General features: G+C 35.6%; 3 protein-coding genes across 3 annotated transcripts; 1 reads left to right on the forward strand and 2 right to left on the reverse strand.

The window, feature by feature from the left end:
• Positions 1-15,025: 15,025 nt before the first annotated feature.
• LOC111889376 (uncharacterized) lies at positions 15,026-16,812 on the reverse strand. The gene is made up of 2 exons (XM_023885518.3): positions 16,602-16,812; positions 15,026-16,275 (listed from the first exon to the last, which is right to left on the reverse strand). The coding sequence occupies exons 1-2, from the start codon at positions 16,620-16,622 to the stop codon at positions 15,709-15,711; spliced, it is 588 nt and encodes a 195-aa protein (XP_023741286.1). The 5' UTR covers positions 16,623-16,812; the 3' UTR covers positions 15,026-15,708.
• Positions 16,813-17,392: 580 nt separating this feature from the next.
• On the forward strand, positions 17,393-19,980 carry LOC111889418 (uncharacterized). The gene is made up of 4 exons (XM_052763837.1): positions 17,393-18,069; positions 18,219-18,798; positions 18,870-19,336; positions 19,422-19,980. Exons 1-4 carry the CDS (start codon positions 17,393-17,395, stop codon positions 19,942-19,944), a joined length of 2,247 nt encoding a protein of 748 aa, XP_052619797.1. The 3' UTR covers positions 19,945-19,980.
• Positions 19,981-21,175: 1,195 nt separating this feature from the next.
• LOC111889459 (uncharacterized) lies at positions 21,176-22,256 on the reverse strand. The gene is made up of 2 exons (XM_023885607.3): positions 21,558-22,256; positions 21,176-21,473 (listed from the first exon to the last, which is right to left on the reverse strand). The coding sequence occupies exons 1-2, from the start codon at positions 21,765-21,767 to the stop codon at positions 21,237-21,239; spliced, it is 447 nt and encodes a 148-aa protein (XP_023741375.1). The 5' UTR covers positions 21,768-22,256; the 3' UTR covers positions 21,176-21,236.
• Positions 22,257-26,052: the final 3,796 nt, after the last annotated feature.

Consider the following 26,052-nt stretch of genomic DNA (forward strand, 5'->3'; position numbering starts at 1 on the left):
AACCATTTCAACAATTCACGATTCCTCTCCTTAGCCAAACAAAATGAACTAAGTTGTACTTAGAGGATCAATTGTGGCATGGTTTCATAATCACTAAGATAATCATAAAGCAAGATACTCAAGTACTCTCCCATCTCTTCAGATTAGAGAAACCTTTATCTTTCTGCCTTATTTGATTCTTCTTACTCATTATGTCTATCATTGAAACTTCTCCAATGATCCAGAACTATACTTAAACTTGTAAGTATAACCATATTTACTAAACTTTAGTAAATCATAATGAATAATCTTATCAACTTTGTGGTGGACCTGATCAGCGCACACCCAAGTGTATCTGATCCCTTTGTCCTTCACTTGTTTCACATATACATGTGAACAAGGAATCAGTCTTAATTTCCCAAATATATAAAAATTCTCATGATCATACAATATAAGTTGCATGATTCCAAGTTTCTATCCAACTGAAACTTGGGTGATGAGAATCTTTCCTTATTTGGTAAATTATGACACTTCCACTAATGAAAGAATCAAATCCATTTACCCATATTGCTTATCAATGGAAACATATAACCAACAATTTTTCACAAATGCCATTGTAAGGATACTTAAAATAAATAAAATCAAAACCATTTTTCTTTTTATTTTAAAAACTTTGCGCTAAAATTTATCCTTACAATCCATATGGAAAACTTGTTGTTATCTATTCCTAAGCTATCAGAATCAACATATAGTTCCTTTAAGTTTCTTTACCTTTTCTTTGATTCTTAAAACATCAACATGTGACCTTGTCACATTATGCAATAAGAATCTTAGAATAGAAACTTAATAGAGTTAGGCAATGGACTTTACATGAAGTAGAGTCAAACCTATTGACTTTACCATCCTTAAGATGTTTCAGGTAAATTTAGTAGCTTCGCAACCAATGTCTTTCCTTTGGCAACAGAATCTTATGGACTCTTTGGAAACGGTACATGGAACTATCACAGACTTAACCTTTCTCTTTACCATTTGGTCAACCGAGTTGACTATGGCCGATCCCTTTCCATTGGGAAGAGAAAGTTTTTCCTGGACCTCCAATGTCACCATTTTCAATGTCCAAATAGGTTTGGAAAGTAGATCTTCCAATCCAATTTGCTTTTACTAATGCTCCAAATCATTGCTGATTTAGCATCATCAAGCAAATATGTAAGATCATTAAGGGTCTTGTCGCGACCTGTCATCAAGGAGTGACTGAAGAACCAAGTCAGCAGCCAGCTACCTCGAGACTTCGACACCCGACTCTCCCGACTTGTCAATATGTGGCTTAATCCCCAAAATCTAAGCATATATAGACTTTGCTTGCCAATAGGGATTGAGTGACTTAGAACTTATCAAGTCTTAAAACTTGTGGGGTAGGGAGATTTATTCGAGGAGGTGGATGAAGTGAAGTATGATTTCTAGTTCCACAAATGCCCAACAAAGGGATTGATCTTTCACCTTGATTGCCATTTGGGATATCATCTTCATTAGGAAGCTTGTTCCTAAAGATTTGGGAAGACCATAGTTGTCTAAACTAGACATCTATAACGGGAGAAATTCAAGTTAGTTGATTTAAAGTCCTTAATATAACACCCAATATGAAATATTAAGGCTAGGACCCAACAACCTATTTATAACTGGAAGAGGGATGCCGTAATCCAAATTATAAAATAGTTGAAGGTAGGTAAATGACGATTTACCAATTTCCACCATGAAAACGAAATATTTTATTATTAGGTTTTATTGGTTTTGAAACTCCTAGATCTTTTGAGATACATTGAACTTTTCAATGGCATGTTTGAATCTCGATTGTGCCCTCTCAAATTTGTGACTGGGATGCCGAGGATCACAAACAAGGTGTGAATAACCATACAAATTGACTTGGTACCCTCAACAATATTACCTAATCGATGTGCCGGTTAACCACACACACTCCACCGATCTATAATAAAGTCGAGTTACCCTTTGCCACTCTTACTAGTCCATGTTAGTGTGCCGGTTAACCACACACGCTCCACTAACGACTTGGTAAGGTACAAAGTGTAATTTTATGGGCTAGCACCTTTTCACATTTTCCTAAGTAACTAAGATTGGGAATTTATAAGTGTTTAGTTACTTAGTATTTTTCATTATACTTTTAATGAAGGGAGAATTATAGTCCATTTCTACCCGTTCGGCTAACGACCCTCCACCAGTCAAGGAAGCGGTGGGTGAGAGTGGACACCCATTAAACCGCCATTTTATAGGCAGTAACCTTATACCCCCCTTATAGACCGGCTTCGTGAATGAGGCCTACTAACGGTAAGATTGACTTCCTCTTATACATATCTATATAATTAAAATTATAATAATAGTATAAGGGTTGAATTTTAAACTTTTTAAAATTTCAATGTTCAATTTGGAATTAAAGTATACATGAGGAGTAACTTTTCAAATTCCAAAACTTGAGGGCAAGTTTTGAAACTATTTCAAGACTCTTTAAATCATAACTTATGAGTTTAATAGTTCATTAAAATGAAGACTCTTCATTTTAATGTAACCCCTTATTCTTTAAAAAACACTTTAAAGAAGTGTCTCTTCATCATCCATAACTTGAGGACAAGTTATGGAGTCATTAAACTATTTAATGGAAAAAAAAACTCTTACATTTTATGTAACCTACAAAACTTTTATGAGTTTTTAAGATTCATAAATATGACTTTTCACATAACTTGAAGACAAGTTACAAAAACATATTTTATGAACTTCTTTTAGACTAATATGGATTGAAAACAACTAAAACATAATTTTTTCATTATCAATCTAAACTAACTCATAAATCAAGGAAACATAAAATTCTTGAAAATTCATAACTTGAGGACAAGTTATGAACTCCATACAATTTTCAAGAAGATCATGAATTATATCAACAAACAATTTGCACACAATTCCTATGATCTACCAAATCTCATAAGCATGATCATTCATAATCAACAATTTTCAAGAATAACATGAACACATATAAACTTGAAACTTTTATTATAGCATTGAAATTGGTTTAACATAATCATTACCTTATTCAAAACAAGTTTTATAAGCCCAAAACAGTCAAAGGTAATGATTCTAGACCAATTCCAGCACCAAAACTCGAAAATATGCTGTCTGGGGGTCCAACTCGTCGAGTGCATGAACAAACTCAGCGAGTTGGATGCATTTTGCCTTGGACTCGTCGAGTCCCTTCATGGACTCGGCGAGTCTGCTGGGCAGACAACACCAAAAGTCGATTTTTAAGCAGTTTAAGCAAGTACAACAAGAAAACAAGCCTTGGCTCTGATACCACTGTTGGGTTTTCAGAATTCTAACACTCCTAAGTGTACATGCAACCCTAAATACCTTGGATCTATGTTTTCTCTATTATACATGCAAATAAGAACTTCCAAGGTATTATCCTAATCTAGCATACAAAACAATGAGTGTAACAAGATAGAATACATACCTCTTTCATGTAGAAAGTCTTCATGAAGCTTGAGTGCCAAGTGCCCCAAGTGTGACACCTCAAAGGGTTCACACAACACCAAATACACTTGGAATAACTTGAGATAAACTTCAACACTCCATGAAATCGTTTTTCCCTCACACACACACATAGTGTCCGATTTCTTGAGCCATGGGATTCTTTTATATGGTGGCTATTAGGGTTACACCATGTAACTCATGACTTTACCCATTCCTTATGCTCCATGGATCTTAACCTCCATGGAGTATCCATGGGTCACCCCATGGACTTAGTCCAACATAAGGAATCTTAGATCATAAGCCCACATATATAAGAATGAATGATTTACACAATCAACCCATATATTTAATTAGTCTCCTTTTGATCACTTAATTAATTCCAAATTAATTCTTGATCAATACTAATTAAATAACCTTATTAATATATTAGAACTTATAATATATTAATAAACCTTAAGTGTTATTTCTCTCATTTTAGTCTATCCAAGTGCATGATGCCATGCAACCCAAATGGACCATGTCGGGTCGGGTCAAGTCTTACCAATTATAGTTATGGACTTAGATATTAATCCAACAATTCTATTGTTTAAAAATTCTACACCATTATCACATCTAGATCACCTTGATTTTAACACAAAACTGATTGAGCAAAAATATTAAAGAAAATAAGAACACAATCATAAACTTCATCTTTAGAATTTAACAGATAAACCCAAGTTGCCCTAGTAAATTCATCTACAATAGTCAAAAAATATCTAAATCCTTCTGTAGTTGTCACTCTATAGGGGCCCCAGACATTTAAATGAATTAACTCACCAAGTTTAGAAGTAGTATGTTGACTAACAGGAAAGGGTTCTCTAGGTTGTTTAGCTTTATGACAAATATCACATGGTGGAAGAGTTTCATTTCTAATTTTAAGTTTGTGTTTTATGGAACTCAAAGCTTGATCAGAAGGATGACCAAGTCTATTGTGCCAAGTTAGTTTAGACACACAACAAACAGAAGAATAAATAGAAGAAATAGATAGATTACTTGAAGGTACACTATTTATGTAATAGAGACCTCCAGACTCTCTACCATTCCCCACCATCACCTTTGACTGTAAATCCTGAATTTTGTAATTATGCTCATTAAAAACAACCTCACAATTACTATCTTTGAAAACTTTATGAACAAATAACAAATTAACATTGAAATCAGGAACAACAAATACATCAAATAGTGTTAAGGAATTAGAAAAATTCATATTACCAATTTTTTCAAATTTAGCTGATGTACCATTAGGATGACTGACTAGTAGATCTACCTTAGACACATCTACAGTGTCATGAAGTAGTGACTCAGAAGCAATCATATGTTGATTAGCTCCCGAGTCAACTATCCATTTTTACAATTAATAGAAGCATTAAAAGCTTTAAACAAACAATTACCTGCCATATTTTCACTAACAGAAGCTTCTTCATTGACTTGCTTATCACCAATAAGTTGTAAAAGTTTGATATATTGATCCTTAGTAAGTTGATGAAACTCAGAGTCCCCAATAGAATCAGAAAAATTATTAGTACTAGCACTTCCAAAAGAAGTGGTAGTTGAGTTTGCAGAAAAGTTTTTAACAAAATTATTCTGATTATTAGTTTCATTTCTTGACCTAAAATCCTTAGGATACCCAATTATCTTGTAAAACTTCTCTATCATATGACCTTTAACACCACAATTCTTGCATTGAACAATTTGGCCCTTATTCTTATTAGTATTGGGTCTGTTATTAAGCCTGCTATTAAAGGCAGATGACCGAGATTTAGTCACAGACTAAAATGACTGGAGAGAAGTCAAAGAATCATTTCTTTGAAGTGATTCTTCTCTTGACACAATAGAAAAGGCAGTTTTCACATTAGGTAAAGGATCCATTAATAAAATGTGACTTTTGACTTGACTATATGAATCATCAAGTCCAGACAAAAACTGCATAAGCTTCATGAGATTAGAGTGATCCTTCACTTTAATAGAAGCATCACAGGTACATTTAGTTAAACTAATAAGACCATCAAACTCTTTCCATAAGGAATCTAGCTTATTGAAGCAATCTGACAGAGAAATACCATTTTGTTTAAGAGAATCAATCTATTGGTGAATATTAAAAACAATAGATCCATCAGACTTATTGTAGGTTTCAAAAAGATTTTCCCAAATATCCCCTTCCACTTCAGAATATGCTTGACTCTGATAAATGGAGTCAGAAATAGAAGATAACAGCAAAAAACAAACAACAACATTAGCTCTATCCCATTTAGTTTTCTTTGACTCATCAACACTACTTTTTTTAAAAGAACAATCAACAAACCCTAATTTATTTCTTGCCTTAAGGGTCCTAGAAATGGAACTTCTACATAACCTAAAATTTTCATTACCAGTTAACTTGGTTGTAGTAATAAAAGTAACAACATTATGAGAAGGGTGAATGTAGAGAGGATCATCAAAATTAATCTGATCATCCTTCCCACTTCCACCAAGTGGATCAGTAGAACTACCCACCATAGAAGCAAATGAAAACAATTAAGATCAACTAAAAACAATCAAGAAAACTTGCCACTGTATTGATCTTATGTCCAGATGGTGACAACGTATGTTGGGGCCCAAGACAATCAACATAGAGGAAATACATAACAAATATACAAAAAGAAAACAACCAATGTACACAGGACACCAGGATCTCTCAGAACAAATATAACAAAGACGTAAAGGAACAAGAAGATCCACACAAAGCTTTTGAGACGAGACAAAAAGGAATCGACTCTCTTTGTCCATTCTCAACTAGGGTTTATCGGTGATGAAATCCGACCCCTAGTGAGTTATTTCAGACTAGGAGATTAATCGATTAGGTTTTCAACCGATGAGACTGTAACGCAACCAACGAAACCACCACAACAGTAACCTGCAAGATTACAAACAACCTCACAGTACCAGGATTTAGAAACAACACATATGTTCGATTTGATTCACAAATAAAACCCTAAATCGAATCAAACATCCAAAAGAACAAAGTTGATGAAGTAAATAGGTTGAGTTCAGAAGAACCCTTAGATTAATCAAACAATTGTGACAATCAAATCAAAAAACAGGGAATAAAAGAACAAGATTCAAAAGTTACCAGTACGATTGTGAGACGAGCAGAACTCAACGAGCGTCACAAGAACAAAAAAGGAGCTAAGCTCTGATACCATCTAAAGAAACTTAATCAACTTAAAATCTTCCCAACATTATCATTTCATTCACTATGAAACAGATGGTTTACATCAACAGATTACAACTCAAAACTTACTAGAAAATCACTCACACTCATATTTCAAACATGAGCATGATATATGAACAAACCCTAAACTGAAACCCTAATCTGGAGATGAGAGAGAACTGATGATACAAATGAAAATATCTTGACTAATGTATCAAATGAATCCAGCTAACACATTATATACATCGGGTCTCTTAACGTCGGGTATGACTCATCAACCCGCGTGTATACCTGTCACCTGCACATACAATTCACAGTACACCCCCACAAATATACAATAGTACACTTTTTACCCGATAATCAATAAATTAATGTTTAAGTTTGGAAACAATTATTAATACTCTTTTCAACACTCTTTAGCATTTTACCGAAAGATTGGGTGAGTTTTATTCCAAAAGAGGATCAGTTGGAATCGTTCCCTCCTCACTAGGTTTTGCTTTAGCATTATCATTGAAGTTTATTCCATTTTTTGTTTGATTTTCAAGATTGTATTGTGGATGGTGCTGTATGGGGATATATTTATACTTTTTATTTCACTCCATATTCATGAATAGATAGATCAACAGAAGGGTGACTCTAATGGCAACTCTACTTATGTAATCAAGGTATATATACCTAACTTCCTTTTTCTTTAAGTTGTTCTTGCTGATTTGTAGCATCATATATTGTGTTTTGAAGGCGTAACTGTTAGCATTTATGAATCTTATTGGTGCTAACCTGAATGACATGTCAGATCCTTACACAATCATCAGTTGTATAGAAAAGCAATGTAGGTAAATCATAAGAACATTTGGTTGATTTTCATTAAGTTGTAACTTGTAATTACATATTTTAACTTTAATGCCATATTGGTTGCTTCTGTCTGATAGCTAAGACCAATTTTAGTTATGTTAATCTGCAACTCAATGGTTCATGGTTGAAGAAATCCAATGTGGGGAGAGGAATTTAATTTTTCTATGGATGAACTTCCTGTAAAGGTAATGTTACATCTTATCCACACAACAATATACACATATAGTTTATGTAGTTATTTTTTTTTATTTTAACTATTACTCATTTGTTGACAGATCGATTTGTCAATATATGATTGGGTTATAATTTGGAGAAGTTCTGTTCTTGGTTTTGTAACCATTCCAGCTAAAACCAAAGGGCAGGTATATAATTATGTTTTATATCCTCGAAGTTCTGAGATCGAAGAGGCTTTATGCCAAATTCTCCAAGTGTGATTTCTGGTTGCGAGAGGTCCAGTTCCTAGGGCACCTCGTTAACCAGAAAGGGATATTGGTTGAACCGACCAAAGTTGAGGCAATGATGAGTTGGGAGGTACCGAGGTCACCCTCCGAGATCATGAGTTTCTTAGGGTTGGCAGGCTATTATCGGAGATTTATCAGGGATTTCTCCAAGATCGTCGTGCCACTCACCAGGTTGACCCGGAAGGGTGTCGCTTTTTCATGGGGCCCAGAGCAGCAGGCCTCCTTTGAGACGCTTCGCCAGAGGCTATGTAAAGCCCCGGTGTTAGCCCTCCCACAGGGAATGGAGGACTTTATGGTGTATTGTGATGCGTCGATCTTGGGGTTGGGAGCGGTGCTGATGCAGAAAGGGCATGTGATAGCATACGCATCGAGGCAGCTGAAGCCTCATGAGACGAGGTATCCCACCCACGATCTAGAGTTGGGGGCAGTGGTGTTCGCCCTTAAGATCTGGCATCACTATCTGTACGGGGTTCGGTGTATGATATACACGGACCACAAAAGCTTGAAGTATTTGATGGATCAGCCTAACCTAAATATGCGGCAGAGGAGGTGGTTGGACGTGGTCAAGGATTATGATTGTGAGATCCTGTACCACCTGGGCAAGGCCAATGTTGTAGCCGATGCACTGAGTCGTAGGGCGGAGAGCGCCCCATTGCGAGATGTATGTTTGAGATTGTCGGTGATGACCCCGGTTTTGGATGCTATTCATGGGGCCTAGGCTAAGGCTGTGCAGCCTGAGAGCCAGAAGAGAGAGCGAGTTGTTGGGTTGGTATCGGAGTTCGTTACCGATAGCCGGGGGTTTATGACATTTCAGGGGCGTATCTGGGTACCGTTTGTGGGAGGGACGCATACCATTTTGATGCAAGAGGCTCATCGGTCGAAGTTCTCGATCCATCCTGGGGCCACTAAGATGTATTTAGATCTGAAGAGGGAGTATTGGTGGCCCTGTATGAAGAGTGATGTCGCGTGGTTTGTTGAGAGGTGCTTAACCTGTCGTAGGGTTAAGGCCTAAGTTGCATCCGTTGGAGGTTCCCGAATGGAAGTGGGAACAAATTACTATGGATTTTATCACCAAATTGCCAAGGACTGCTAGGGGAGTCGATGCAATTTGGGTGATTGTGGACAGGTTGACGAAGAGCGCCCACTTCCTTGCTATCAGTGAGAGCTCTTCCGCAAAGAAGTTGGCAGAAATGTACGTGCGGGAGGTGGTATCGCGACATGGAGTGCCGATCTCGATTGTCTCGGATCGAGATGTGTGTTTCACTTCCAGATTCTGGAAGAAATTTCATGAGGAATTGGGTACTAGGCTGCACTTTAGTACCGCATACCACCCCCAGACTGACGGACAGAGCGAGCGGACGATTCAGACGCTCGAGGATATGCTTCGGGCATGTGTGTTGGATTTTGGTGGGAGTTGGGACACGTATTTGCCCTTGGCAGAGTTTTCCTACAACAACAGCCATCATTCGAGCATTGGTATGCCACCCTTTGAGTTGTTGTATGAGAGAAGGTGTCGGACCCCCATTTGCTGGGGAGAGGTCGGGCAGCGTGTTATGGGTAGTACTGAGATCGTGCTTCAGACGTCTGAGCAGATACAATAGGTCAGGCAGAGGTTATTGACCGCTCAGAGTCGTCAGAAGAGTTATGCGAACAGGCGCCGGTCCGAGCTCGAGTTCCAGGTCGGTGACTTTGTACTCATGAAGGTCTCTCCTTGGAAAGGAGTGATCCGATTCAGGAAGAGGGGCAAGTTGGGGCCCCGATATATCGGTCCTTTTCGGGTGATCGCAAGGGAAGGCAGGGTAGCCTACCGGTTGGAGCTACCTACAGAGCTAGGTCAGATCCATGACACTTTCCATGTGTCGCAGCTGCGAAAGTGTATAGCCGATGAGTCGGCAGTGGTGCCATTAGAGGATATTCAGGTGGATGTGGGACTGAACTACGTTGAGAGACCGGTGGCTATTCGGGATCGAAAGATCAAGGTTCTGAGGAAAAAAGAGGTGCCTCTGGTGCAGGTCCAGTGGCAACACCGGAAGGGTCAGAGCTTACTTGGGAGCCGGAGCGCAGGATGCGTGAGCAGCATCCGGAGTTGTTTCCAGAATGAGACTTCGAGGGCGAAGTCTGATTCTAGTAGGGGAGAATTGTAACATCCTGATTTCCCAGGTATATTATTTTATTTATTTATTTTGGAATTTGTGGAGGAACTCGGCGAGTTGGAGACAAGACTCGCCGAGTAAGGTCGCGGATGTTCATCCGGGTTCACATCCGGACTCGGCGAGTCCATTAGTGGACTCGGCGAGTCCACGCTGTTTAATGAAACCCTAATTCCCCGGGTTTGGAGCCTATTTAAGGGCACTTATAGCCTCCCATTGCGGCTACTAGTCCCTTGAGAGAACCCTAAGTGAGCTAAATCGTTGTGAGGGAGAAGAAGTCACTTTTTGATCCTTGTACCTTTGGTTTAGCAAGAAGAAGGTGACAAGAGCAAAGAGGAGGTGCGATTCAAGCAGTTCCAGAGTTCAAAGACTTCATTTTGAGGTAATAGTTTGAACCTCCTTCAGTTTTGGTGTTGATCTTTAGAGTTAAGGTTTTCTAACCCCTTTAGAGAGTGATTACGTGGAGCAAATAGTCCCTCTTCGAGTTTGTGCCTTGGATCTGGACTCAAAGAGGTCCAGAGACCTTAACCCTTGGAGCTTTATGGATCAGTTTGGGGTTATTGGACTTAGGTTGCCATTTTTGGGACTAAATCTCCTTTTGATGCCTTGTTGTGGTTGTACAAGCATCAAGTTTCGAACTTTACGTGACATTCATGCTTGGGGAGGCCAGATCTATGGTTTGGGGAAACAGATCTGACCTCAGGAGGTCAGTAGAGTTTATGCATGGCATGAACTCGCCGAGTTGTTCTTGAGACTCGGCGAGTAGGGTTAGGGTTTCACGTAAATTGTTCAGTGAGTAGACTTGCCGAGTTGGGGGATGACTCAGTGAGTCAGGAGGGAATTAGAGGACTGGAGTTCAAGGCGGTACTTGCCGATTTGTTCTTGAGACTCGGCGAGTTGAGTCGGGGTGGACCCGCGATTCATGACTGGTATGACTCGTCGAGCATAGGGAGGGACTCGGCGTGTCAAGCCGGACAAAGAGTTAAAGGACATGTGAGAACTCGCCGAGTCACCAGGGTGCACTCATCGAGTAGGGTCAAAGTGGGACCGTTGACTTTTGTTGACTTTTAGGGTTTGGTCATCAATGGAGTCCTTGTGACAAGAAGGGAGGGTAAAATAGTCTTTTACCTTTCTGAGGGTGCCAATGGCAGGTTGAGTCTAGTCTCGAGAGTTATATTTATAAGAGTATTTATTTATGTGAATAGGCGGAGGCTAGGCAATATTTTCCATCGAGTCAGAGATTTACCGAGACGCCTGAGGTGAGTCTTCTCACTATACTTTACCTAGTATGGTAACAGAGTTATGTGACAGAGTACTATAGAGTTATATGCCAGTGTATTTGCATGTTATTTATGTGTTGTGATTTATTGTAATATGTGATATGCATGATTCAGAGTTACAGATTTGGGACTTTCGGGTCCCTAGAGTTAGGTCCAGAGGGCCCACAGAGAGTTAGGGCTGGAGGGCCCCACTGAGACACATTGACCAGAGGGTCGACAGAGTTTCAGCATCGAGTGACTATTATGTGCTAGAGTGGTATTTTGGGGAACTCACTAAGCTTATGCTTACATTGTTATGTGTTATGCGTTTCAGGTACCAGTGATGACCGCGGGAAGGCGCCGACTTGATTCGTACACACACATGGGATTCTATGTATTTTGATCTTGGGAGATATTTTGTGAAACAAAGACATGATATTATGACATTTTATGAATGAATGAGTTTGTAAAAATGTGTTTGAAAATGCGAAAAATTGTTTTAATTTTCACACGGTGTTACACTTGAGGGCAATGACATTGCGAGGCGGTGTCAGGGTGAAGTGGAGTTTTCACCCGGTGAAGTGAACTACAGTGGCTTGATGCCAGATGTGGGTACGTAGGCAACCATGGTCAAATGGTGCAGCCAGATTGAGTTTTACATATCAAGATATGCAACTTCTTCTTTGGTGTATTGTCCAAAATTTGAGGTCTATCAAATGTTGTTCGAGGTGGCGAATTTTAAGTGGTCAGCCTAAAGATCTTAGCTTGAGTTGACTTGGGTCAGCCCAACTGTTTTGGGTTAAATGATCCAGTTAATAGCCTAATGTTTGTAGGCCCATGTATGTTTGCTTATATGCTGATTTCAGCTGTAAAGAGTGCAGTACGTAAGTTTTGTAACAGGGGAACAAAAGTGAGGTAAATTGCTTCTTAACCTAATACAAAAGTTTTCTCTCTTCTTGTGGATGTAAGCAAGTTATTGCTGAACCACGTTAAATCTATTGTTCTTCATTCTCTATTTACTTTCTTTTATCTTGGTTATTGTCATTGCTTGTTCTTGGGTCTAAGGGTAAAACGGGAATACAAACAGAAAAGCTAATTGCTGTCAAGGTTTTTATTTTTTTTGCATTTGGATTATGTTTTTCTACATTGTTTTGCTGGAGCAACACATTGGATTATAGTGTTTTTATCTCTCATGCATCACCTTCTTGTGCTCTTTTGGGTTACACAGATGTAGATTGGGCCCACTGCTTAGACACCCGTTGTTCCACCTATGGTTTTTCAATTTTCTTAGGTTCAAAGTTGGTTTCCTGGAGTGCCAAAAAGCAGCCTATTGTATCACATACCAGCTCAGAATATGAATATTGTGCACTAGCCAATGCAGCTGCTAAAATTCTTTGGATGCAATATCTTCTTCAAGAGCTTGATTTCCTTCTGCCCGGTCAGCCCCTATTGCTTTGTGATAATCACAGTGCCATTTTCTAGCTCAAAATCCTGTTTCCCACAAAAAAGCAAAACACATCGACTTGGATTTCCATTTTGTGTGTGAAAGAGTTGTGCATGGTTCTCTTGATGTGAAGTTTGTACCCTCTCATTTCCAGTTGGCTGACATCTTCACAAAGCCACTTCCATGTCCACAAATTATTTTCTTTCGTTACAAGCTTTGGGTTGTTATCAACTCACCACTTACCTTTGGGGGGGGGGGGGTGTTAAACCTAAGTGATTTACTGTATAGTTATTTTATTTACTACAGTCAATTATTTTTCTATATTTTAGTTTAGTTATTTGGTGTAGACAAAATTAACTTCCCCAGTCAGTACCTTGCAACTTATGCAAATGAGAAGGCCAACCAATCAACCGATGATTGCCTCGTCATTGATTAGAACCAATTCAATGTTGTTGAATTATAGTTTAAATAAGAATCAGAAATGCAACACATTAAATATTAAACATTAAAAATAATGTTGAGCTAGAACGAGTTAATTACTTAAGTTATTTCTAGTTTATTAAATATTAAAAATATATTTTATTTATAAATAGCACGTACGAGACTGGGTACCGGTCCTAGAATCTGTCACAATAGTTATCTAGCGGGTAACGGTTTCAAAAAAGATGAAAACCAGATTCCTAACTTTGGAAACTGGAAACCAGCCATGTTAAAGCTAGTTGGATGCTATAATAAACAAACTAAATGAAAGTACATTGTTATTTCTTACATTTATCTCTTTAAAGTTGTGTTTTCATCATTAATTAACAGAAAACCATGTTACCATTTGGTAGATTGCCATTTGAAAACCCTAATAAGTCTTACAGATGCAACCTTAGAGCATCTCCAACCCACTCCCATTTTCCATTTTTTATCCCATTTTCCCCCATTCCTCTCCAACCCTATCTCATTTATTCCCCCATTTTGGGAGAAATGAATAGTATAACACAATTTGGTGTTATACTATTCATTTCCCCCAAAATGGGGATGTACTTTGAGTTGTCGGTTTAGTCCCTCTTTTATATATCTATACATTATTAGTTTATTTTTATCTACTAATTATAATTTAAATATATTATTTAATACTTATAATATTGTATTATATATTACATTATATGAATTAATTATAAATACAAAGTTTATTTTTTGTTTATCAAATTCATATGAAAATTTAAATACGTATTGAAATTTTAAAATACGATAATGTATTTTACAAAAGCTTATAATTAGGTGTTATAAATATAATCTTATTTATTTAATAGTGTTGTAATAAAAAAAATATAGATTATATATTTGTTAAAACCAAATTAGTAGAAAGGGTATGATTGACAATCTATATAAGTTGGAAAAATGAAATATACTTTTGGGGATAAAAATTGGATAAAATATGAAATAGGGTTGAAGATGAAACACTATTTATCCTATTTTTTAGTGCATTTTTTGAGGAAAAATGGGAGTAGGTTGGAGATGGTCTTAGTAAGACAAAATATTGCTTCAAGTACTCGTAACAAACGGTATTCCCGATGACACAAATCCCCTATATGTTCTAACCTCATAAAAACTACTAGGGTAATTAGTTTAATTTAGACATTAAACTATCAATATATATCACCTTGTACGTACATACAAGAGTTGGTTAGTTTGTAGAAGCTAAGCTAGTGTATAAATAAAGGGGTCAGGTAGTATACTAGCTTTAGTTCCACTATTTCTCTCTTGATTCCTATCGATTTTGTATCATAGAATCACGCAACTTTGTTAAGTAAAGTATGGTAGCTTATAGGAATAGAACAAAAAATATATAAATGCCCCCCTCTTAGATGATATATTTACCAACTTTGGCATTGATTAGCTTCGGTCCACACCATAACCTATAGAACAACTCAAGTATATCTATCTTCTTGTTGATTTTGCTATTAAGCAGTTATGAATTGGTAATTTGTTATATTTCAAAATACTTGTCTTTTTTCTGTTGATCAGATTTTCCTTTATCTCTGCAAATACGTGATTTGTTTACAACTCAGCGAGGAAGTATATATATAGCAAAAAAAGATATTCCATGCATGTCAAAAAAAAAGAAAGAAAGAAAGCACAGCAGAGTAGAACTAATTAATTAAGCATGATTAGTTTCTTACATCATCATGTAACGTACGTCATCCATTAATAAATAGAACTAAAGGGCAATAGCTCCTCCTCCCTCCTGTTTTATGGTGCATGTTAGATTATTTAAGAACTTGGTGGTGATGAATGGACCACGCAACCATCATCAACGTCAATATAGATGTCTAGTTTTTTCACGACTCCATTTTTCAGATCATAATAGCACATACCCCTCCACTTTACAATCCAGGATGATATATTTGTTACTCATCACCCCACAGACAGGAAATCTTCTGCAGCACCAATTCTCAAGAGTAACTACTGCAACTTCTCCCACTTCTTCCTCTCAAAATCTTTAAGAGTCCATATATCAGCTGTATCCCGAGTATCTCCAGCAAAGAGAGCAAGGGAACCACCCATCTCAAAAATAGTATAGAATCCATTACCACCATCAGGTAAAGGTAGACTGATTTCGACAATTTCCTCTTTCATCATATCTATGGAAATCAGGCGCTGCTGATCACAACGAACATTCCAGTGAAAGTACCTGCCCTGAACTGAAACCGCGTTGAAACAAGATATCTTCTGTGAATTCATACAAGGAACTTGGAACTTTTTCCACTTGGGAGAAGCAATATCTTTTCTCGAGATAAGAACATGACATTCATTTGGTGGCCCCATAAACAAGTGAACCACCTTGTATATTCCCTTTAAACCGATCGAAAGAAAGTGCAAATCCACATTTGTTTATACAATATCCTCCATATGATGCATTAAATTTAAATTCTGGAAGATATGATCCTTCCTTGGTGATTATATTATAAACATACAGAGATACTTTTCGTTCTTTGTACTCTGATATCAGAAGAAACTCGTGATCCCAACACCTTATCATGCCTATGCGAGGTATGTCAAGATCTTGCACTTTCACTTGTAGCCCTTCTCCTTCTTCCCTTATATCCACATGACGTGCTGTCAAGTTTCCCGTCTTCTGGAGGATAAAAGAAGCATGGTCTAGCAATTTCATGTTACTGAGTAGATCCAGCCATCGTTTACAGACATACTTAGCCATATAACGAAGGGAACCATAAGGGAGCCTTGTAAGGATATCTAAAAGGATGTCATCTGTGAGAAATACAAACCAGTCAACCTTCTTTTCCTTTCTTTTTTTTGTTGTCTGTTCGTCTTCAGATTCTTTCTTGCAGATGCTCATTGCCTTCTCCATCGACTTCTGTTTCAAAAAAGTATATTAATTACATGTTCTTGTAACCAATAAGACACTGAAGAAAGTCTCAGAAACAACTATGCACAAAGGAACATGCATTAATTTTGTGTGTGCTTCTGTTGCTTATAAATGACTGATCAACAACAAACTTCAAGCCAACACATACCTAGCCAGACTTACACGCCCTAAGTTACTATTCAGTCAACAAATATTTGCGTCAAACTAAAGCATTTCATTTCGATAGTTCTCAAGACGATATAAAAGAACGAAATAAGCACATATATAAAAAGCTACATCAACGAAACTGAGACAAGAAGGCGATGAGAGAAGACCTGTAGGGCGCTAGGTTCCATAAATTAAGATATCGATGATTGTCGGAGGTATGTTACTATGTTTCAGGTGTGTAATCGGTAGATAAGGAGGGTTTTCATGGGCCCGATTGAGCAGAATCGAATGTAATCTATTAAATGGATTCCACGCGGTTTGGTGGAAAAGAAATTAAGATTCAATTGAATTTCGATCTATGTTCATTCTTGGTCTCCAAAATCTTACTTATGTTTTTCTAGTTTTGGTCCTTTTGCTCGTGCTATTACAAAATCTGTTCCATTTTGGTGATACTACGTTTTTTTATTGTTTATCCCATGCTTCAAAATAAAAATCCTTTTTCTTTAAAACAAGAAAATCAAAGGGTAACTAATAAATTAGGAAACTAGATAAGTTATTAACAAAGAAACCGGAAATTACTACCGGAGGCCTGGTCCAAACCAAAAACAACCCATTATTCAATAAAATAAAGGGATAATGACTTGAGAGGGTAACATACTATTCCATTTTGTCACATTTGGTCACTAAACTTTTTTTCGTGCTCTAATAGCCATTTAACTTGTTCATTCGTGTAAATTTCACCCCTACGACTGATTATAGCCGGTTTCAACGGTTGCATGGGTCTGATGTGGTTTTTTTTTTCCTAGGTGGCCAATGAGATGACATGTAGGCCCCGATTTTGCCTCCCATCCTCATTAAAGTTAAGAGTGAAGTCTCGTTTGGTCCTTAAATTCGATTAGGGCACCAAGTCTCATTAACCCCCGATTTTTTCTCCTTCAATGTTCAATCGGTCTCTGTAATGGCTTCATCTCAATGTCCCATAGATCGAAACTTCATTGTAGTGGATTTCCACTATAATGGAACGTTTGCACCCAACCCATTAGTATACTTTGATCCCGACAAACAATCAGTAGGAGATGTTGACTTCAGTGCATTTGAGTACGAGGAGTTCATGGAATTCCTTCAAAAGCTCACCAGAACTAGAAGCAAAGACATTTACTTCTGCCTTCCACAAGAGTCTTTAAGTCAGGGAATTCATACACTGGTGAATGACGGTGATTACAAAGAATTTTTGGATTTGGCTTATGCAAATGAGAGGAGAATGAATGTGTATGTGGACCACTATAATGAACCAATCTTCGAATGGATTGAGGAAGAGGAAACTGAAGATCAAGACTACAACTGTGAAGAGGATGAAGACTCAGTATTCTCGGAGACTTATTCTGTTGACCATAAAGAAGATGATGTTGAATATCCATTCCTAGCCAACAAAACCAAGGGTGACAGGTTCTTAAACAAACTTTGTCTAGACACATTAGATGAAGATGTTGAATATCTTGAACCTCGATACCCTGTACATGATGATAGACAACCATGGAATCAGATGAAACCACTGTTAGGTATGCAATTTTCTAACCCTGATGAGCTTAAAAACATGTTGAGCAACTATGCAGTTGCTAATGGATATGATCTCTGGTTTGAAAAAAATGACTCCCAAAGGTTGTTAGTTAAGTGTTGCAAAAAAACAAGTCACCTAATTGTCCATTTAGACTTTGGGCCTCTTGGATGAGTAAAGAGAGGACTTTTCAGATAAAATCTTTAGTTAGTGAACATAATTGTAGCAGGGTGTTTAAGTTTGGGTCCATAGTAACTTATAAGTGGTTAGGAAAACAGTTTATGAGTGAAATTATAGAGAAGCCAAAAATGAGTGTTAGGAAGATGAAAGCTATAGTTTCAACAACATTCAATATAAATGTGAGTGAGGGGCAATGCAGAAATGCAAAGAAATTTGCATTACAAGAAATTGAAGGAAGTCTAATTGAACATTATGGGAGATTATGGTCATATGGTCATGAAATTCTGAGGACAAACCCTGGGTCTACTGTGAGGATGGATGTAGACATCATGCCAGATTCCACAACTTTGTTTTCTAAGTACTATGTCTGCTTTAAAGCTATAAGTGATGGTTGGAAGGAAGGGTGCAGGCCTGTGATTGGCCTTGATGATTGCTTTCTAAAGGGTATTGTTAGGGGAGAAGTTTTGGCAGCTGTAGGGAGGGATGCAAACAACCAAATCTACCCTATAGCATGGGCTGTAGTTGGAGTTGAGAACAAGGCCACATGGAAGTGGTTCATAGATCTCCTCATGGATGATATTGATGGTGGTCTTGGTGCAGGCATTACCCTTCTTTCTGATGGACACAAGGTGAGCATTGGTTCATATTTATACATATGGTTTTATGCATGTTTCACTAATTTTGTTGTTGTTATTTGTAGGGGTTGCTAGAAGCAGTAAAAGAAAGGTGTCCAGAAGCTGAACACAGACAATGTGCCAGGCACATTGTGGCTAATTTTGCTAAAAGGTTTACCGGTCAACATTTCAGGAAGCTTTTTTGGAGGGCTGTTAGAGCTAGTACTGAACAGAAGTTCAAACATGTAATGGAAAAGATCAAATCTTTAGATACTCAAGCATATGAGTACCTTATAGACAGAGATCCTACTACCTGGTCTAAGGCATTTTTTAAAGAGGGCAGAGACTGTGATGCAGTTGAGAATGGGGTGAGTGAGAGTTTCAATTCTGCTATTAGGCATGCTAGAAGGAAACCAATCATCACTATGCTAGAGGAGATTAGGATATTTGTGATGGAGAGGATATACAGTCAAAGAGTAGAAGGAATTGAATGGGATTTGAATATCTGTCCAAGTATTAGGAAGCGTATACAAGATTTGAAGGTTAAACAGAGGTAACATGTAGTTTTACAATTCATCTATCCAAGTATTAGTTTGTGTTATTAGTTATTAATTTGTAGTCATTATTGCCTTATACAGATTGTGGGGGGTTACTCCTTGTGGTTATCAAAAGTATGAAGTTAGGTTCAATGATGCAGCATATGGAGTGGATCTAATTGCAAAGACTTGTGCATGCAGAATATGGCAACTTACAGGGATACCATGCTTACATGGAGTAGCTGCAATCTCTTCCCTGAATCAAGATGCAGAAACATATGTGTCCCAATCATACAGTAAAGAGGCTTTTCTAAAATGCTATAATTATAGCATTAACCCTCTCAATGGTAGTGATATGTGGGAAGAAGTTCCTTATCGAAAGCCTTTGCCTCCCAAAAGAAGAAGATTACATGGTAGGCCATCAGTGAAAAGGAAGAGGGATGCAGTGGAAAGGGAGTTGAGTGGACCAATTAGACATTCTGTGACAAGAAGGGGATCCCTGATAAAGTGTAGTATTTGCAAGGAACCAGGTCATAACAAGATAAAGTGTCCATCTAAGCAGCAAACAAATACATCAGGTAAATGTCCCAATTATATGAACATAATACATCATTTTGATATGTAATCTTGAGACTTCAATTTTTTTGCAGCACCAAGTTCATCCAGGGGTAGTGGAGTAGGACCAAGTCAACCACCAGCAGCAGCCCAACCACCTCCACCACCACCACCACCAGCAGCAGCCCAACCACCTCCACCACCACTACCAGCAGCCCAACCACCTCCACCACCACCACCACCACCACCACCAGCTGCAAGGCCTGTCCCAAGAAGGGCCCCAATTGGTAGAACTGGACGGAGGAAATATTCTGAAAGGATTGTCAAAATGGCATTGAGGAGGAACATACCTGGGGTTGGGAGCAGTGCAGAGAACCCTGCAGTCCTTAATTAAGTAGGTGTGTAGGTAGTGGGTGGGCACATCTTTTGTTATCAAGTTGTGATGTAAAGACAATACTATGTGTTATTTATGCTTTTCTTTTGGGTTTGTGGGCACATGGTTGCCCTTCTTTTGTGGTCCCTAGAAGGAATCTTTTGTCCTTGTGTATGCAGACAACTACTCACCCTTTATTTAATTTAGAATATTGATGGAGTATTTGCAATGAATTCAACCACCGTATTCAATTAGTTTCTTATTATTTCTATGCATTGTTGTCTCAATGATTCCATTACAGTCAAAGAATGGAATCCTATATTGTTAGATAATATGACAGTTAATCAGTTTTTACTACCAAGGGTAGTTTCGTCAATTCCTATTTTCTAGTTTGGTACAAGTTATTTAAACATGTTGATGTGTAATGTTATTAATTGAAATATGACAGTTAATCAGTTTTGACTACCAAGGGTAGTTTCGTCAATTCCTATTTTCTAGTCTATTACAAGTTATTTAAACATCTTTGTGTAATGTTATTAATTGAAGGAAGTCTAATAGAGCATTATGAAAGATTATGGTCATATTAGCTAAGATGTTGACTGGAATTAGCTAAGCTTTTGACTGGAGTTAGAAAGAAGTCTTTGATGTGTAATGCTATTAATTGTACATATATGCCTTCATTCCAGTCAAAATTACTACTTTGTGATTCCATTCTAGTCAAAATTACTACTTTGTGATTCCATTCCAGTCAAAATTACTACTTTGTGATTCCATTCCAGTCTAAATTACTACTTTGTGATTCCATTCCAATCAAAATTACTACTTTGTGATTCCATTCTAGTCAAAATTACTACTTTATGATTCCATTCCAGTCAAAATTACTACTTTTTGATTCCATTCCAGTCAAAATTACTTCATTCCATTCCAATAAGAAGTTAAGATAATACATTCATTCCATTCAAACAACATCTTTCAATACATCATTCACATCATTTCATCATATACACGATGATCAAAAAAAGAAATCCTATGGTAAACTTATATATTTTTTCCTTCATTGCAATGGCATCAGAGTACTTTTCCTTCTTCATTTGTTCCATGTCTTCCTTCACCTTCTCTACTTCGGTCTTTAATGCTATTAATTCAACTTTCATTCCCTCCACCACTTCCATTAGAGGCATTTCTACAGGTTCTACATCCAACCATTTCCAATATTTGCATTTACCCTTCAACACAAATAACTCGTAATGAGATTTCAAATTAGGAAAAAAGAATCAGAAAAAGGAGAAGATTCAAGTGAAATAGTTTACCTCATTGCACACCATGAAATGCCTCCCTGGATTCTTTGGTGTTTTTGATGTTAGAATACGTGCAGGGAACCCACAATCACAAGTTTTTGTATCGTGCGCAGTTGATTTCTTGCTTGATCGATTGAGGGATGATGAGAAGCTGTAGGAGGAAGCCATCGGGGGTATTAGGGCACAATCAAGGAACCGCATACACCCCTCTTTTAATAACATTAGCCTACATGCCACGTAGGATCATACTGACACGTAGGATCGACCAGTCCATTGAAACCGGCTATAATCAGTCGTAGGGGTGAAATTTACACGAATGAACAAGTTAAATGGCTATTAGAGCACGAAAAAAAGTTTAGTGACCAAATATGACAAAATGGAATAGTATGTTACCCTCTCAAGTCATTATCCCTAAAATAAATAATATTAAATCCCAAATGTTACAAGTATATTAGGTTATGATTAATTTCTAAATGTGTTTTAAGTTGTTTACGAGTGCATGACCTACATTTTAAATTATGAATTGAAAACGAATTAATATATATTAAATTATGAATTTGGATTTTTTTTTCGAGATATGATTTTTGGAGCTTGGTAAAGTGTAAGAGATATTTATTCGTATTTGACCTAGTATATTAAGTTGTGAATATAAATTTAAACTAGTCTTTAAATTGTGAATGAATGTCTAACTAGTATTTTAAATTGTGAGTTAAAAACGAATAAGTATAATAAATTGTGAATTCTGATTTTTTTTTTAGATATGATTTTTCGAGCTTGGTAAGGTGTAAGAGCTTCATATTTAATGTTATCCACATATGATTGTCTTAGAAAGAAGCAAAATAATAAATAATATGTATTAAGATTTTGCATCTTAAGCTCTCTCCTCTTCCTTACTATTTATTTAATTTCTTAAAAACTCATTGCTTCTTTATTCTTTTATTCAACCACTTAATAATATTTAGGATATATTTATTAAATAGTGAATTCTATTTTTTTTAACCCAAATATAATTTTTGGAGCTAGCTGAAGTGTTAGAGGTCTAGATTTGATGGTGTTAGGAGGAAGCAAAACTATAAATAATATGTATTAAGTTGTGAATGCATTGTTTTAAGTTGTGAATTTTTATGGATTAAATTGTTAACTTTGTGAATTAAACTTTGAATATACTAATTAATTTGTGAATAATTTGTAAATGTATTGTATAAAGTTATAAATCTTTTTGAATTTTTATATTAAATTGTGAATGAGTGAATTAATATTTTTATTAAACTTTGAATTTAGTATTTTAAACTATGAATACGTCTTACAAACGATACATTTTTAAAGAAATCCACAATTTAAAAGACAGAAAAATGATTTTTCAAAGAATAATTTTACTTTTTTATTATATATTCTATATTTTACTACAAAATGAAAAACTATATGTTAAAAAGTATTACCAAATAAATGAGAACTGTAATGTTTTTTATATTAAGCTGTGAATACAGCAAAAAAAATGCAATTAAATTTGGTGTTAGTCCAGCGACGATAGTTCGGTGGTCCGACAGTGGACCGACAACAAGTGGTAACTAGTTGTAAACGAGGGAATAGAAAAGTTTGCTATATATATATATATATATATATATATATATATATATATATATATATATATATATATATATATATGAAACCCTTTTCTGCAAGATTAAGGAGTCCACATCTATGAGAAGCGTCCCCACTACCACCCTCATGCATCCGTCACCTGGAGCTAAGCTGCCTCTTTGTGTGTTTAAAATCCTTTCCGCCCAAAATAGCATGACGACACACTGGGATTGAAGAAACGGCCTCCTTTGGTTGCTAATGAATGATGCCTTGGTGCTTGCTTCCGGTCAACATGAGGAAGAAGACTTGGTGGTGGGTTTTCCTTATTGGCGGTGTTGTTTCTCCTGATGCTGATTCCCACTATTAAACCCCTTTTAATTGACACCTCTCCTTGATTGCGGATGACTCTCCTAATATAAGGTAATACCGACCTAACGTCGATTGGGAACCGGTTTAATTATCCATCCCACTGCAAAGAGCAAAAGCCCTACATCAAGTAAGCACATAGTTTCTTCGTTTGTATCTACGATTCCAAAAGAAATTGTATCTGGGAGACCGCATAACTTATTTGTTGATATGGTTGGTGAGATTCTCATGATCGCACACTTTCCACCACCTCTATTTCCATTCATCACATCTACTTTCAAGCTTCTCCGTGGATTCAGAACCTAATTTTGAATTGCTATTTATCTTTCCTAATCATAGGTAGGTTTCTCTTTGTTTATTTTAAAAAAACTGCAATTATTGTTTTGGTTTTCTACATCAGCTTCTGAAAATCCATGCTCATCCACTTCGGAAAATCATTTGATCCTACTCCTATATATATATATATATATATATATATATATATATATATATATATATATATATAAGGTTAGGTTATTTTGTTTTTTCTATCTATTGTGTGCATGTATGATTGATTCTGGACCAATCATTTTAGTCATTTTAAGAAAGTAATTAATGCATATTACATGTTGAAGATATAATGGGTATTAATTACATCTTCAGCATTTAATATGCATTAATTACTTTCTTAAAATAACTAAAATGATTGGTCTAAAATCAATCATACATGCACACAATAGATAGTGAAAACATTTGAACCTAACTCTCTCTCTCTCTCTCTCTCTATATATATATATATATATATATATATATATATATATATATATATATATATATATATATAGGGTCCGGTTCCGGTGAGTATTCGTGAGGACACCTTAAAAAAAATTTTAAAAAAATCTAAAAAAAATACAAATCATAAAATCGAACAAAGTTCTATATGCAGCAGAAAAAAAATGGAATTTTTTTTTCATCATTAAAATTGTATAATGAATCATAAAAATGATTCATGCTTCAGTTTTAATGATGCAATTTTTTTTTCATTTTTTCTCCCGGATGTAGTACCATGCTCGATTTTATGATTTGTATTTTTATAAGAGTTTTTTTTTTTTTAAAAAAATTTTAAAGTGTCCTCACGGGTCATCACTTTAAAAATAGTCATCACCCTATCTCATCTCTCTCTGTGTGTGTATATATATATATATATATATATATATATATATATATATATATATATATATATATATATATATAGGGACGCGATCCTAGCCACTCATCTTGGAGACCAATAAAAATAAAAAGAAAATTTGTAAAATGCAAAATAAAAGGAAAATAAAAAAATTATTTTCGTTATTTAATTTCTCCAAAATAAAAATATTGTTATTTTTCGAAATATAAGTGAAATATTCTAATTGAATATTACACTGGAAATAATCAAATCAAAATTTTAAAATGTTAGAATATTCTAATATTCTATTTAAATTGATAGATATGTTAAAATATTATAATATATTTTAAGAGAATTGTTAGAATATTCTAATATTCTATTAGAATTTTTTTGAATATTTATAGTTTAATATTTTAGTAGAATATATTCTAATATTCTGAAAATTCTATTTGAATATTTATCTATCCTAATAAATGAAGATCATTTTGCCAAATGTCATCATCTCATTAAATTTGCCACATGTAATTTTATAAATTTTTTGATTAAATTTAAATCAACATGTCATTTTGTGGTTTTTTTAATTAAATCAATTAATATGACACATAATACTAAATTTATATATGTAAAGTATTAAATATATTTAATGTGATAATAAATGCAAGGAATCTTTAGAATATATCTATTTATTTTGAAATTTTATTCTAAAATTTTTTTAATATTTAAACTTTGTTATATTTTTTTTAATCAACCCGTGTAATACACGAGATTCACACCTAGTAGTATAATATTTTATTAGAATATTATTCAAGTATATTTTGAGAAACAATGGTAATTTATTTATTTATTTAGGATGATATAAATGACGAAAATAATATTTTAATTTTTTTTCGATTTTTTTTTATTTTGCATTTGAAAAATATGTATTTTTTTTATCTCCAAGATGAATGGCTAGGATTGCATCCCCATGTCTTACAAATATATGATGGTCTCATATAAACCTAACCATATATATATATATATATATATATATATATATATATATATATATATATATATATATATATATATATATATATATAGATGTTTGACAACATACACTTGTATATCATGGTTTTATAATTTTTTGTAAACCATATATATATATATATATATATATATATATATATATATATATATATATATATATATATATATATATATATATGGTTTACAAAAAATTATAAAACCATGATATACAAGTGTATGTTGTCAAACATCATGACATACAAAATATCTGTCATAATTTTGAGTCGTAAATGTCTGTCGAAAACCCATGTTGTATATGTATGTCTTAATTGTAGGTCATAAGTCTGTCGTAAATGTCGTAAAATTTATGGAGACCAAATGCCTCTCATTTTTTATGACACGACTTTG

This window comes from Lactuca sativa, chromosome 5 (assembly GCF_002870075.4).
Source record: "Lactuca sativa cultivar Salinas chromosome 5, Lsat_Salinas_v11, whole genome shotgun sequence".
In the NCBI taxonomy this organism is placed as follows: Eukaryota; Viridiplantae; Streptophyta; class Magnoliopsida; order Asterales; family Asteraceae; genus Lactuca; species Lactuca sativa.